This window comes from Centruroides vittatus, unplaced genomic scaffold (genome assembly GCF_030686945.1).
Source record: "Centruroides vittatus isolate TY-2023 unplaced genomic scaffold, ASM3068694v2 contig_2604, whole genome shotgun sequence".
Lineage (NCBI taxonomy): Eukaryota > Metazoa > Arthropoda > Arachnida > Scorpiones > Buthidae > Centruroides > Centruroides vittatus.
The window spans coordinates 96069-110216 of NW_027121655.1; the positions used below are offsets into that span (position 1 = coordinate 96069).

The following is a 14148-nucleotide window of genomic DNA, read 5'->3' on the forward strand; positions in this document are numbered from 1 at the left end:
ATTCCGATTTCCAAATTTAGAGATATTGAAGAAAACTTTAAATAAATAAATTTTCTAGAAAAATGCTTAGTGTTTAGAGCAATATATTCAGCCAAACGTTGATGTTTAAATATGCCTGTAAAATATGCTTGTTATCAGTTTCCAGGAATTGTTTATACACGGACACAAATCATGCTGTATGGAGAAATTCGCTGTTTAATTTATATTCGATTGTCATAGCCATGTATTAAATACCGTATTTTCTCGCATATAAGACGAAGTTTTTATTCATTTATCACAGCTTCAAATTCCTAGGTCGTCCTATACGCGCGAGCGAAAGATTCTTTTGCGTTTTTGCAAAAAAATTTTGTGAACCGTGTATTCGCATTTTTTACCGGATGCTTACCCTCTTGTATTTAAAAAATTAACTATTTTATCTGGGTCGTTTGAGTCGTTCTTGTAATATATACTATCAGGAGTAAAGACGAATAATAATAGGAAAAGCAAAGCTTTTGAATTGAATTCCAGATTGAAATTCCAAAATCACACGGAAGTTCGATATAAGTTTTAATCCATTCCCACGTGAAAACAGATGATTATTCGGAAATCAAAATTCGGAGAAATTCATAAGTGTAATCGACGAAGAGTGAATTCGACTGTTAAGAATTGGCAAAAAAGGTTACCGATTGTCCAGCTTTACGTGAACAAATTATGTTGTCGATTTTACAAGATTTTTCCTTAAAGTTTAAAATGCTAGTAATTTTTGCAGGACAATGTGTTCATTTATGTTTATTTGATATTTTACTTGTGATTAAACGAAATAAAATTAGAATCGTATTAATAAATCTAATTTTCCTTATTTTTATCTTTAAAGTCACACTCGTGCTATATGCGAAGTCGTCTTATATGCGAGTAAATACAGCATGTCACTTGTACGCGTAAACAGGTAATAGCATATCTGTTTAGTTCCATTTATCTGTTTGAAATATATTAGAAACTGTTGGCAAATCCAACTTTCGTGTTTACTACCAATGGTATTCACATCTGTATCTGTATCTACATCTAATGTATACATTGATTCTAACCTATACATTGACTCTGCAATAAATTCATGAAAAACAAAAAATTAAGCCTATAATATTCTTTCCTTTCTCTATATTGAAAATGAAATACTGTAGTGTAAGTTTGGCATCTTAAAAATTGGGATTTTTAAGCCTATCAATTATTATTTTATTATTAATATTTGTTCCAAATAGATAAAATCAAAAGGTAGGGTAAATAAGCCATAGTGGATACAATGAAAACTGTAAGAGAGAAAGTGAAATATTAAAATGTTTTAATGCATTCCAATAGCAATAATAATGCATTGTAATTAGCAATTTAAATAAAGGTTACATATATAATGAGCCCGAAAGTATAGAGAGACAAACACTTTAAAATTCGAAAAACGCACTTTTTAAAATTTTATTTTTAACGATTTTTTCTCAGCAATATGTATCAAACTTACTTAAATATTTTAAGTACAATGGCGTATTTTTATTTTACTATTTTTCAAACATTAAGTATGAAAAACCTAAGGGAGACGATATTTGGATCCTTTACCCTTTGCCCTTTCGTTGCTAACAAAGTTTCCTCACATAATATAGCGGAACGACCTGAGAGTTACCTAAGTTAGCTTAGCTTCAAGTTGTCAATGAAAATGTTTCCACCACTGCATCTACAGTTATTTATAGCTCCATGGTTCATATAGAGTAAACCGGATCACGACCACATTACGCCATCAATTCCTCTGAATGCAGTGGAGCGTCAAACTGCAACCTTCCCAGGTTTGATCCATGCAATAAGTGACTCGATCGAACTGGCCTTCATCTCTGAACACACTCTTATTGCGTGTTTTCCTTAATGTTTACACACAAAAAAGTAATTAAAATTGTAATTTTCAAATGGTGTAATGTATTAATTAGTAATTAAAACTGTTAGACGTTATTTATTTCAATCATTAAAAAGTTCAAATACTCTTAATCATATTTTAATTAATCTTACAATGTCTATTAGAGCGTGTGGTCTTTATCCAAAAGTACAATCCGAAAACAGTGGATATTCCGATGACTCGGTTTGATATGCCGACATCTACGCACCACAAATCATTAAGTACAGGTACTAGGAATTATCTGTGGAAATGTAATGAAGACGTTCTAATAGAAACAAATGTTAATATCGCAAAATAATGGCGTGTTCATTTTATACCATCGAAATTTCGCATTTTCTGAAAAATTGAAGGAATAAAAGCGATTTCCATTGGTTACCAATCGATATGATAATTTCAGGAACATTTTAAAATTATCAATAAATCAGTTTATTTATATGAATGAATTACGTACCGTATATATATTTAAATGTATTTTAAATAAATTATATATGTTTATTACCTTATTTTATATTGTATTATATAATATTTTATCAAGGTGATATACTTATTATATATTACATTATTATCAATAAAAATTTGTTTTATTTTTCTCCGAATTCTTATTTCAAAACATAACAGCGGAAATGGTATATAAGAGATAATATTAAAACACCTAACTTACGCAAATAACGTTATTGCTCTAATTTTAAAAATAATATAGATTTTATTAAAAGTTTAACTTACATCGTCATAATTGAGTCATTTATTTAATACGTTTAAAATTAATGTACTAAAATAAAAACATGCAATTGTAAAATTTGGAGTGTAATTTCATAATTTTTAACCCCCTTCCTCCTTTCCAGTGTGGACGTCATTTATGGACAGCTCCTAAGTGTAGAGAATAAATTATTTAAACGATTGTGCCTCTAAACTACTAATTACAGTAAATTAAAATGAGACAAAGCTTCTATATCTGAGATTTACGTTTTAAAGTAAAGAAGTTACAGACAATATCGTAAGCATTTCTAATGATTTTAGCAATTCCAGACCCATGAAAATCTTAGATAAGGAATCTTGATTTAAACTGGATTTCTTGATTCTTAAGCTCTTCCAAGCAGAATCCGAAGGCTTACTGTTCGGAAGGATCTCTGCTTACTTGAAGCTCATTTTCCGGACATCAGAATAAATTATTCTAGTGAGTTTTTGGCGTTTACCAAGCCAGATTGTCCAGATGATATAGGAAAGCCTGGACTTTGGCTAGATAGATGAGTTAAGGTCAAAGGTTTAAGATCAAATTGGCTGTTAAATCATTTGATCCATTTAACAGAAAACGCGTTTCCAAATCGCAGAAGTATTTTTCTAAAGCTAAATTTGACTAGAATTTTAATGAGTGATTTAAATTAGTACTTTGAATTGAAATATATAATATAATATATATATAATAATATATTTCTTTATTCGATAAATAATTTTATAAACGGATTTAGAATTAGCACTTATATTTATAAGAAAATCTAAATGTCACTGATATGGATGTATTAAGATATACAAAATATTAATGATAAAATGTTTTCGCATCTGTTTTTAATTATTTTTAAAACTGTTTTTACATGTGCTTTTTATTTTGTGTTTTAAATCTAAAAGTTTAATTAACCTTTAGACTTATAATTTAAGCTAGAAAGAGATTATGAGATCAAAAATAAACTTACAAAACAACAGGGAAGCAAGAAAAATATAAAATACATAATCAATTCTCGATAAAAGAATTTAAAATTTTGACATCAATTTATTTGTGTAAGATTGAAGTTTCAATGTTTATATTCAATCAAAGTACATTTTTTATACATTATTTCTAAATTAAATATTTATGAATATATTTTATTATACGAAACGGGGCCGGAATTGGTTCCAGCTCAGGGACTCGCATCATGAATCTAAAGCTTATGGCCTCACATTTTTAAATGTATAATTATTTGATGGAGGGAAAAAGACTTGTTATATTATATGTTATAAATCTTAATTTATATCACTTCCAAATCATGCCTTTTACTTAAAAGATGTATTTTCTTGTTCAGAAACAAAGGACAAATGTTGACCTTTATTATCTTGCCCTATTCAGATGTTTTCTAGATAAATACTGTAGTTATAAAACAGCACTTTGTAGTATCCATTAACATTAAATTAATAGGTTTACTAATTAAAGTTAGTTTACGTTTGTAAAATTAACCTTCGTATGAATAACATTATTTATTAGCCTACAATGTTATTCGTGCGACGTTAATTTTACAAACATAACTCCAAACATAGGCTTTATACGATAGATTTTTTTACAGCGAATTATAATTGCATGAGATCACGCTACAAATAATAATAAATTCGTATCTAAATATCGATAGCTCGATCAATGGAGCAGGAACTGAAAATGTCAGGTATTGCTAATACTTTAATTTAACTGTTCGTAACTTTATTTTAATAATGTCTTTAACATATAGAAATTATATTATGAATAGTTATGTAACATATTTCTAATTTGTAGTCTTAGAAAAGACAAAATTATCAGTAAAATTAATATAAAAAATCATAAAATTCCTATAAAAATTAGAACGGCGTTGAAACATGTAAAGGAAAGACGCATTGGTTTCGTCAAAGTAATGTTATACTTTTACGTCAATTTTACGTCATAAAGACTTCAAATTTGACGTCATAATACCTTCTGCTTACAAAAATACAGAACTGATGTCAAATTGACTTGAAGGTGTAACATTATTCCTAGTAAAGGAATTGCATCTAAACAGCAGTAAGCGCGGCAAGTCCACATGGCCGGATGTGGTGTGGAAGAAAATGATAAGCGGCAGAGATCGGAAAAACTGATTATGGCAATAAAGACAAAGCACTGATTCTAATTAAAATCGAATATTTGTATAGTTCCATTATAGATAAAGTCATGCGTTCTTCTGTAGTTGTTAGGAACCGTACAATTTAATATTCGGAAGCGACTTAAAGAGACGCTAGACTTCTATATAATAATAATAATAATAATGTTTAAAAAATTATCATTGCCAAACTTTTAAAATATTTCAAAAAAAAATTTAAAGTCGATATTTGTTTTAATTTTACACCATTAAAAAAAATCCAATAGTCATAGACTATTTTAATGCTAATTGCGTAATTTTGTTTTATAAATATTTTTTATTTTCCAAAACTATTAATAAAAAAATTAAAAACAGAAATAGTGTTTTAATACCATTCAATAATAAATATTTATTGACATAAATTCCACAAGTTACATGTTTTAATTGACTTTAAATATGAACAGTAGTAGAAAATTATACAAAATAAATACATAAATAATTTATGTATCGAATAACTTTGGATTAAACTTAAATTTAATTAATTAAATATATTAAAAAATCGATTTTTTTTCATTTAATAAATACAGATGGCGCCACATTATAACTTTTTAAAAACTAAATAACGTGATTAAATTATGATTATTTTATTGGTAGAATATAAAAATTAATAATAATGTTTATAATAATCTTTAAAAAATCTAGTAAAAATTATACGAAAAAAAATTAAGATATTAATTACTTAATTTAAATTTAAAAAAAATTAAAATTTATATTCTGATAATCGACAAAAAAGAAAATTGTAATAAAAATATATAAAATTGTATTATTTTGTTTTATTATTATTATTTTTTTTTAAATGCTTTTATCGTGATTATTTTATTTTTTAAACAAATAAAGTTTTTAAATTAAACTTTAAAAATTTCCAACTATCGAAAAAGAAATGTACGGAATTTTCAACAAATTCTTGTCGCGACGCACCGCTCTATTTTAGTTTCCTTTTACTTTTTACTCAAATTCTATTCCAACCATTTTATTATTAACTCTGATCTTACAGCCATGCCTGGCAATAGTGAATCAAAAACGGAACATATTATATCAATTAATAAAATAAATAACACCTTAAATAGCATATATAAAACTTAGTTTAATTTTTTATATTTATAAATCTTATAAAATCTTTAAAATTATAAAATAAATTTCTCGTAATATTTCCGTTCCGTTTTTCTCACATCGGGTTTTAGCATAAGTTTGAAAATGGGGTTAGTTTTGAAAAGTTGATCTACTTAAAACATATGGAAAAAGGTAAATTAATGCGTATTTTTTTAGTATTTAACTTAAAAATAATTAATATTTCTTTTGTAATGATTATTTAAAAGTAAATTGTCTATTATTTTTGTTTATATATATTTTTTTAATAAATAATTTAATTGTGTTATTACCGTTACTATGACAACCGAGTAATCAAAACTTTCCTTGATTTGATTTGTTAATATTTACAAGAAATTTAAATTAATTAAAAATTAAAATAAAAAAATTTAGATTTGATAAATTAAAACACAGTAAGAAGATTTTTGAAATAATTTCAAAAAATTGTGTAGGAATTTTTAAATTTTATTTTTAATTAATTTAAATGCTTTGACAGAACTTATTCTTATAAACACCCAAACTGCACTTGTACCATATTTATATCTTAATTAATAGACATTATAATTTGTAATGATTATTTACAAAATTTTTGATTGATTAATATTTTAGTAAGTAATGTCATTTTAAATGTGAATAAGAAATACATTCAATTGGTTTCTCTGTTGTTGATGTTCATGATTTTTCTTCTGTGATTTTGCCCTTATATCTGTTCATCTTTTTATGATTGAAATCGGCATGTAGGAACGGAAGCGGGTCTTCGGGCTCGAGCTCTTCGCTGAGAAACAGAAACACAGCTTAGAAAGTGTTTGCATAAAAATCTGTTTATCTGTACCTAATCTCCAAGTTGAAGAGAGAATAATGACAATTTCTTAGAGTATGGGGGAAAAAGTAGAAAAGCAACTTATTGCTTCTGTCAAGTAATATATAATAAGTGTGGTTACCCTAGAACGAGTGTGGTTGTAAATTGATCGTGATTGACCGATCGATCGCTGCATCGTTTTTGGTCAATTGCAGATATGGCTTGTTAAAATGTGAAAAACATTTGTAATTTTAATAGAAATATTTTTTTCTGTGAAATATTTTAATTATTGTCTATGGGTTAGTAACAGTGCTCTATTAGATGGATAGGAAGAAGTGTCCTTTGTGTCGATGGTCATTGCATTGTTACAGGTATGTTGTTATTTTAGAAATTGTTTTATTGTACTGTTAACAATTCAGTTTGGTGCAAAATGAGTGCACCGAAGAGACACGAGATAATTTCTGTGACAAAAAAAAGTACAATTTTTTGTTGTGATGAGAAATAAATGGTATCCTTTAATTTATACCTTAGTGTCTTTACCAAAAAGATATAACCTGGAATGTTAATTACTGCACAATAAATAAATACTACCATGTTTTGCCAAATGATTTCATTAGAGTGGATTATTAAGCTTTTGTGAAACAAAAATGTGGAATAGATCGTTGATGCTTTTGATTTGTGAAATTTGTTCACTCATACAAATTAGCCAGGCCTGCCCTAGAATAATGGGGCTGTCAACCTGTAGTGTATGCATTTCTGAGAGTATGGGACTATTTCTGGAGTGCAAGACTTTGTGTTAAAGATGTTTAAATATATATATATGTTTAATTAGTACCAATCAAAATGCCAAAAATGTTTTCCATTGTCTAACAAATGGCACTTTTGAGCCTTTTCTTAAAAATATGAATTATTATGCTACTGATTGAAGTGTTTTCTGATCTTTTCATTATCTTTTGTTCCTGTTTACTTGTGTGCATGATTAATTCTAGAAGTTTCACCTTTTGTTGAATAGTTTTAGCTCGGCACATCAATCTTGTTTGTCATTTATTTGTTTATAGGCCAAGGTTTGGGATTATCTCTTTCTTGGTAATGATGATTACAGAGGAAAAAAAAAAAGAATTTTACTTCATTCTGACTTTATAATCAGATAAAAGAGATGAAATTATTGTTTTATTTTCTGGCAAAGCATTGTAATTTGAAAATAATTTAATGTTGGTATGAAATTTGTGCTAGATTTGTCTTCAAAAACAGTAGGAAATGTATTTATACATTTAAAAGTTTTCACTGTTATTATCTTAAAAAAAGTTAAGCATGTTATAAAATGTAAAAGTTTAATTCTTGATAATTTTTTTGTGTACTAAGATTACTTAAAAAGCAGAAAAATTTTCTAATTTCTGTTGTGCTGATGGATAAGAAAATACTCAATTTTTAGGAGTAAGCATAGAGTTGCTTAAGAGAATGAATCATACAGGGACTCTTTATTTTAAAATAAAAGGACAGCAAGGGACATATTGTTTGAAATGCATATCCTTTGGAATTAATAAAGCCTGTATATCTATCTTTATTGTGTGTCCCTGTGTGATTTATTTTTTCAAGTAATTTTATGCTTATTCCTGACAAATTAAAACAAAAACAAGAGGCAATCAAGTACAAATAAATACTCAATTTTTGTCTGAACTTATATTTTTCTTTTTATATTTTCATTGTACTTTTCAGCAATATACAGGAAAATATCTTAATCTTGCATTTCATCTTTGTATAATTATTGGATATCTAGAAAAGCATTTGAGAAAGAATTTAGAAACCCTGTAGAATATTTTTTGAGACCTAGTTTTACATTCTTCATTAAGTATCTCAGAGTCATATCAAGAAATTAGTGCTTCTATATGAAATTTTGAAATAATGGAGAACATTTAATAAAATAATTTAATTTTAGCTCATAAAAATAAGAAAATTCCATGTTTTAAAAATTAGATAATATGAAACAGATGCTAAAGAACTTGTTAGTTTGAAACTAAATAATATAAAGTCCATTATTGAAAACTTTGTTTTATTCTATGTTTTTTGATTATGAATTTTAAGTGTGTTTCTGGATTATGAATTTTTTAATCCTTACTGTACATTTCCACAGTTTGAAATTTAATAAGAAAATTGATTAATAATAAATTATTGATTATTTTTAATTTAACTGCATTAGATAGATATAATTCTTGAAATCCAAAGAAAATCCTAATTGACATCTACACTGCACTTTTAGATAACCAAATATTATATAAATATCAAGATGTTTCAGATTCAGTTATGAAAAATTGTTCAAAACAGAACATTGATCTAAATGTTATAGAATTGAACAACAGTTTAAATTAACATAAATATTATTTAAAATTGATATTAAATGCAATAAACACTTTGTAAAAAATGGCCAAAAAAATGTTTACATGTGGATGGTTTAATTCTAAAGTGAACCAAGTCCAAATTAAAATTTTGTTATAATTTTTCTTTATTTCAAAAATTAACCAACCCAAGGGCACAACTGGCCCTCATTTTTGCATCTTTAAAGGGTGATAGAACTGTTTACAAATGAACATATATTTCATTGGACTTCACTTTGTCTTGAAAAAGGATTACATGCATGGATTACATATGGTTAATTTAGTTATTGGGGTTAATTATATCAGCATTATTATCTTCTATTTATATTTATTAAAAATTCTTAATTACAAATTAACAAAAAAGGAAGACTGATTATTCTATCAGTTTCCTCTACAACACACTAAAATAAACCACCCCAATAGCCAACTCTAGTTGCACTGACTATATTTTGTTTGTAAAGATGATGCATCATTTACTGTATTCAGTATACATAGTATCCATTAGTGTATTTTGATTTCTTTTTAAGATAAATTAAAATAATAATTCCTAAATAACTTGCTATCTCTGAAATAGTTTCTATGGACTTAGTTTACCTTAGACTTGAACCCTCCATATAATAAAACATTTGTCTAGCTGAAAAAGCAGTGTGGATTTTTGTTTTTTTTTTTTTATACAATATGGTACTAAGAATTTTGCAATTTAGCAAAATCTCTAATTTCCAGTTTCTGAATTATAAAACTTTTAATATTAGTGTTATATTGTCATATTAAAACCTTTAATGAATTTACCCATAATGAAATTAATAAAATAATTTAAATTAAAAATAAATAAATTAAATGATTTTATTGATGATTAGCTGACCCAGCCACGCGTTGTTGTGGTTTATTATTATCATTTATGAAATTTGTTTTGGTTTAAGTTTACTTACGTGCACCGTCATGGCGATGGTCCCGACTGTTTGTGCTCTCGATGGACTCTTCCTGACAGAGGGGAGCTGCCAGCAGGCTTCTGATTGTTTAACATCACTAGTTATTGATTCACGATACACACATATCAATAACTAGTGACATTAAACAATCAGCGGCCTGCTGGTGGTTCCCCTCTGGGAGGAGTCCGTCAGGAATATGAACAGTTGGGATCGTGGCCATGACGGTGCACGTAGGTAAAATTTGACCTTTGTTTCAAAATTATACTTTTAAATATCTGTTGTTGGATTTTAAAACATTAAAAATATTTAGAATGCATAATTATATTTATTGTTTCCTTAAAGATTTATAATCAGAAAAATTTGAATTAAGATTATAAACTAAAAGTATAATTTAAAGATATTGAATTTTAAAATTTTAAATACATACAAGCAATTATTTATTGTGATGTCGTCACGATGTCAGGCTGCAATTTTTAATCATATTTTTAATTTATTTCATTTAAAATATATGCTCTCCACCTCAAATTAGTATTGCAGTATCTTGTCCCTGTATATCATACTTTTCCTTTAACAATAGAGTTGTGCCAATCATTTGTTAACTGCTTTGAGGGGAAAAGTTTTGAATTGAAATAATGTGACTCCTAGTGACTTCCACTTTGTTTCAGAAGTTCATATTAGTTAATCAGGGCTTCCTTCCCTTAAGCTTTCCATATCTGGTCTTGGGTTTTGTCTATCTAACTCCGTTCTTGAGATTAAGGAAAGACGGATGACAGCAGAAATTTTTCAAATTGCAACCCAATAATTAATAAATATAATTTCTGAAATTTTAAAATATAATGACAAATTTTTAATGTATTCTATTACTTAGAAATTCTGTAAAAATTATTATTACAGAAAAGGAGAAGTTAGTAATGTGTAATAAATTAATAAAATTTTATAATATGTTAAATATTTATTTATTTATTACAATTTTTCGTTTAGAAAATAGATACTGAATTAAAACATATCAATATTTGCAAATATTTATAGTAATAAATTTGTTTCAGGTGTTTAGAGAAAGAAGAAAATATGAGTGTCTCAGAACTAGTAAGACATCTATATTTATTTTTTAAATAAAGTCTATTAATATTCAAAAATTGTTGTTTGACTATTTTAATTTAGTTTAAGACCCAAAATGATGGGTTGCTAATGAATCTATTTAATTTTTTTTCAAGATTTTATGGAAAATGTTTTTCGTCTTCAGAATATGTCATTCCAAATTTGAAAAGAGAAAAACTTTTATTTAAGATTTTAGTATTATCTATTTAATTTTAATGTATCACTTTAATTAATTTTTGCTTCTATTTATTTTATGTTATTTTCAAATTATTATGCTGAAATAATATTTTTCAGCAAAATAACATTTAAAAAAAAAACAAATATATCAGTAAACAAATGATAATTACAAATTAAAAATAGTAATAATATAATAACAATTATAATTATTACTGTATGCTGATATTACTGTAAAATTAATGTTAAAAAATAAATCACACACACACACACAACATACAAAATCAAACTAAATACAGTAAAACATTTTTCATTCATCTTTAATTATCTTTCAGCCTCTCTTAATCATCAAGTTATTGAGTGTGCAAATTGTTTGTGAAGTTTCACAATAGTAACAGCAGCATGCACTTATTACTTATTTTATGATGTGATCCTCATTTTATCGTTAGTCCTTCATTGCTTAAAAGTGATAAAGAACTAGTTCAAAAGTGAAGAAGACTAAAAAGTTGACAACTGAATCATAATTAGGCACAATGAAACTGAAATCATGCTGCTAAAGGAATTATTTGAGATGCAGGAAAAAGCATAGTTAACACGAGTGCTATTTTTGCATAAAATTCACAACATTGCTTTTGTGAAGACTAGGAATGCACTAAAAAAATTACTAATTATTTAAGAATTAAACTTATATATGTGTTTATGACATTTGTTTTATATTATGTTGTTTATCTACTATATGTTGGAAATACAATGTGTTCTAAAAGTCCTTGATACATTTTTAAAAATTTCTAAAAAGACTGCTTGGAATAGGAACATAATGCTTATAATGTTTACTGATTTTACAGATTTACCTCAAAGTTTTTTAGTTGCAATTGCAGCAGTTTTGCTTGCTTTCAGTTCTTCAATGCTGTTCACTTTGATGATTACATAATATCTTACATATTCCTACAAGAAAAAGTCTAGTTAGTGCCATGATATCTGGAGGGCAGGGTGGCCATAGAATGGTCCATCATTTGTTATAGCAATAGACTTTATCTTGTGAGAGATTTGTAAAAGACATCTTGTACTCATCAAAAATGAAGTGTTGAAGAACTGAAAGTTGATTTTGTAACAGTTGCAATTGCAACTGTTACAAAATCTACTTTGGAACATGCATGAGCAGAAATTAAACATTGGCTTAAAGCACTCCACACAGTGAAAGGTTAACATATTGAGGTATATTAATTACATGGAAAAAACTTTTTTAGGTAAGTTCCTGAAATCAGTAAACATTATTATACTATCCCATGTAGTTTTTTTAATGTGTTAATGATCTTTGGAACATTCTGTATGCATATGTATATCATTTTTAATATTTAATAAATAATTGTTTTATAAAACTTTTATTAACTATCTTTTCATTTATTCTTCAGTTTCCAGTTCCAACATTAACAGACAATTTGAATTTTTATTGTGCTTTCATTATGATGATATAATAATTTAACATAGTGAAACACAATTCTGTATTATTGACTTACTATGAGATTTAAAATTATTTATGAATATTTTCAATAATCATATCTGTTTCTACTTTGCAACATCATTAGAAGATATAAGTATTAAGGTTCAGAAGATTATATAATTATATACTAAGTTTTTTGTGTATTATTAAATTGTTTGATTAAATTGGCTTAAGAAAAACTTGTTTAAATGTTTAATCCAAAATTATCATTTATTTCTATATCAAATTAGAAATATATAATACATTATTTGAGATATGAGTTTGCAGATAAATTATATTTGATGCTTATTAACAGGAGTATGGAAGTGGGGATGGAGAAGAAAATGGAGAACGAACAGAAATCATTAATTTGGAAACACTTCAACTTAAATTACAGCAAGAAAGAGCCAGGTTTGGGAATTTAAAAATGATTTTTTTCATTTACTGTTTTTTATATTTAATAAGTTTTTAAGTAAATGACAGGTTATAAAAAGTTTGGTGGGTTTATCTTATAATTTTATGCTGTTTTAATATCCTGTATTATGTTTACTCCTATTTTAATATGAAAGTTTTAGATTTTGTTTAGCTTTCAAATGAAATAATCTAAATATAATCTTATACTAGGACATTGTGTGACATAGTCATATTGCAATAGAATTGAGTCAAAGTCAAAAAGAAAGAAGTGATCCTTACACTTGTTAGACACAAAAGGTGATCCTTGTACCTGACAGTTGCAGACAGGCAAACTTTGCACTTTCTGCTACGAAAGAGGGTTACTCCTGTGACCAGCAGGGCATTTTTGCATTCACTGGTCACAGGAGAAATGATTTTCATACCCTGCTAGCCAAGAGAGAGATCGTCCTTGTACTGGCCGGCACACAGAGATGATCCTTGCACTTAAACACGGAGAGGCAATGTGGACTTAAACACGGAGAGGCACCAGTGGCTAAGTGGATAAAACTAATGAACACTGGTAGTTGGTTGTGAGTTTGCACCTGGCCAATGAGTTGGCTACATGGAATTTCCCAGATTTTATTAACATTAGTAACATCAAAATTGGGGCCATTTTCCCATAAAAGACCTGAGAGGTATTCCCCTTGGCAGATCACTGACATATCATGTTGCCATATATGAATAAAACCAAAACTAAAGGTAATTGATGGCAATTGTTTTGTTCTTGTGTTCTGTATGTTTTTTACATCTATTTTCTGTTAGATGCATGCAATGCTGTTTTTTTATGGCTCCTAAATTCTGTTAGGCATGCTCAATGAGCACAGACATTGTCACCTTTACCCCACTTTATATTGAAAATGAAATCATGGACTCCTATTATCTACATTAAATGTAGAATTGAGTTTGTTCTCAAAATTTTGATGGGCCAATTTTGATAAAACTTTGCAATTTTCTATT

The 14148-nt window shown here is 27.2% G+C and overlaps 1 protein-coding gene across 2 annotated transcripts in view; it reads left to right on the top strand.

Annotated features, from left to right (window-relative positions):
• The first annotated feature begins 5979 nt into the window (after positions 1–5979).
• LOC136971567 (rootletin-like) overlaps positions 5980–14148 on the top strand; it is a 68733-nt gene continuing 60564 nt past the window's right edge. The window contains exons 1-3 of one of the 2 annotated variants that reach the window (XM_067266031.1): positions 5980–6042; positions 11033–11072; positions 13055–13149. In XM_067266031.1, coding sequence (XP_067122132.1) covers positions 11055–11072; positions 13055–13149 — 113 coding nt within the window. In that variant the 5' untranslated portion in view covers positions 5980–6042; positions 11033–11054. Of the gene's footprint in view, positions 6043–6931; positions 7057–11032; positions 11073–13054; positions 13150–14148 lie in introns of those variants that run through there. The other variant, XM_067266030.1, reaches the window with a different exon arrangement.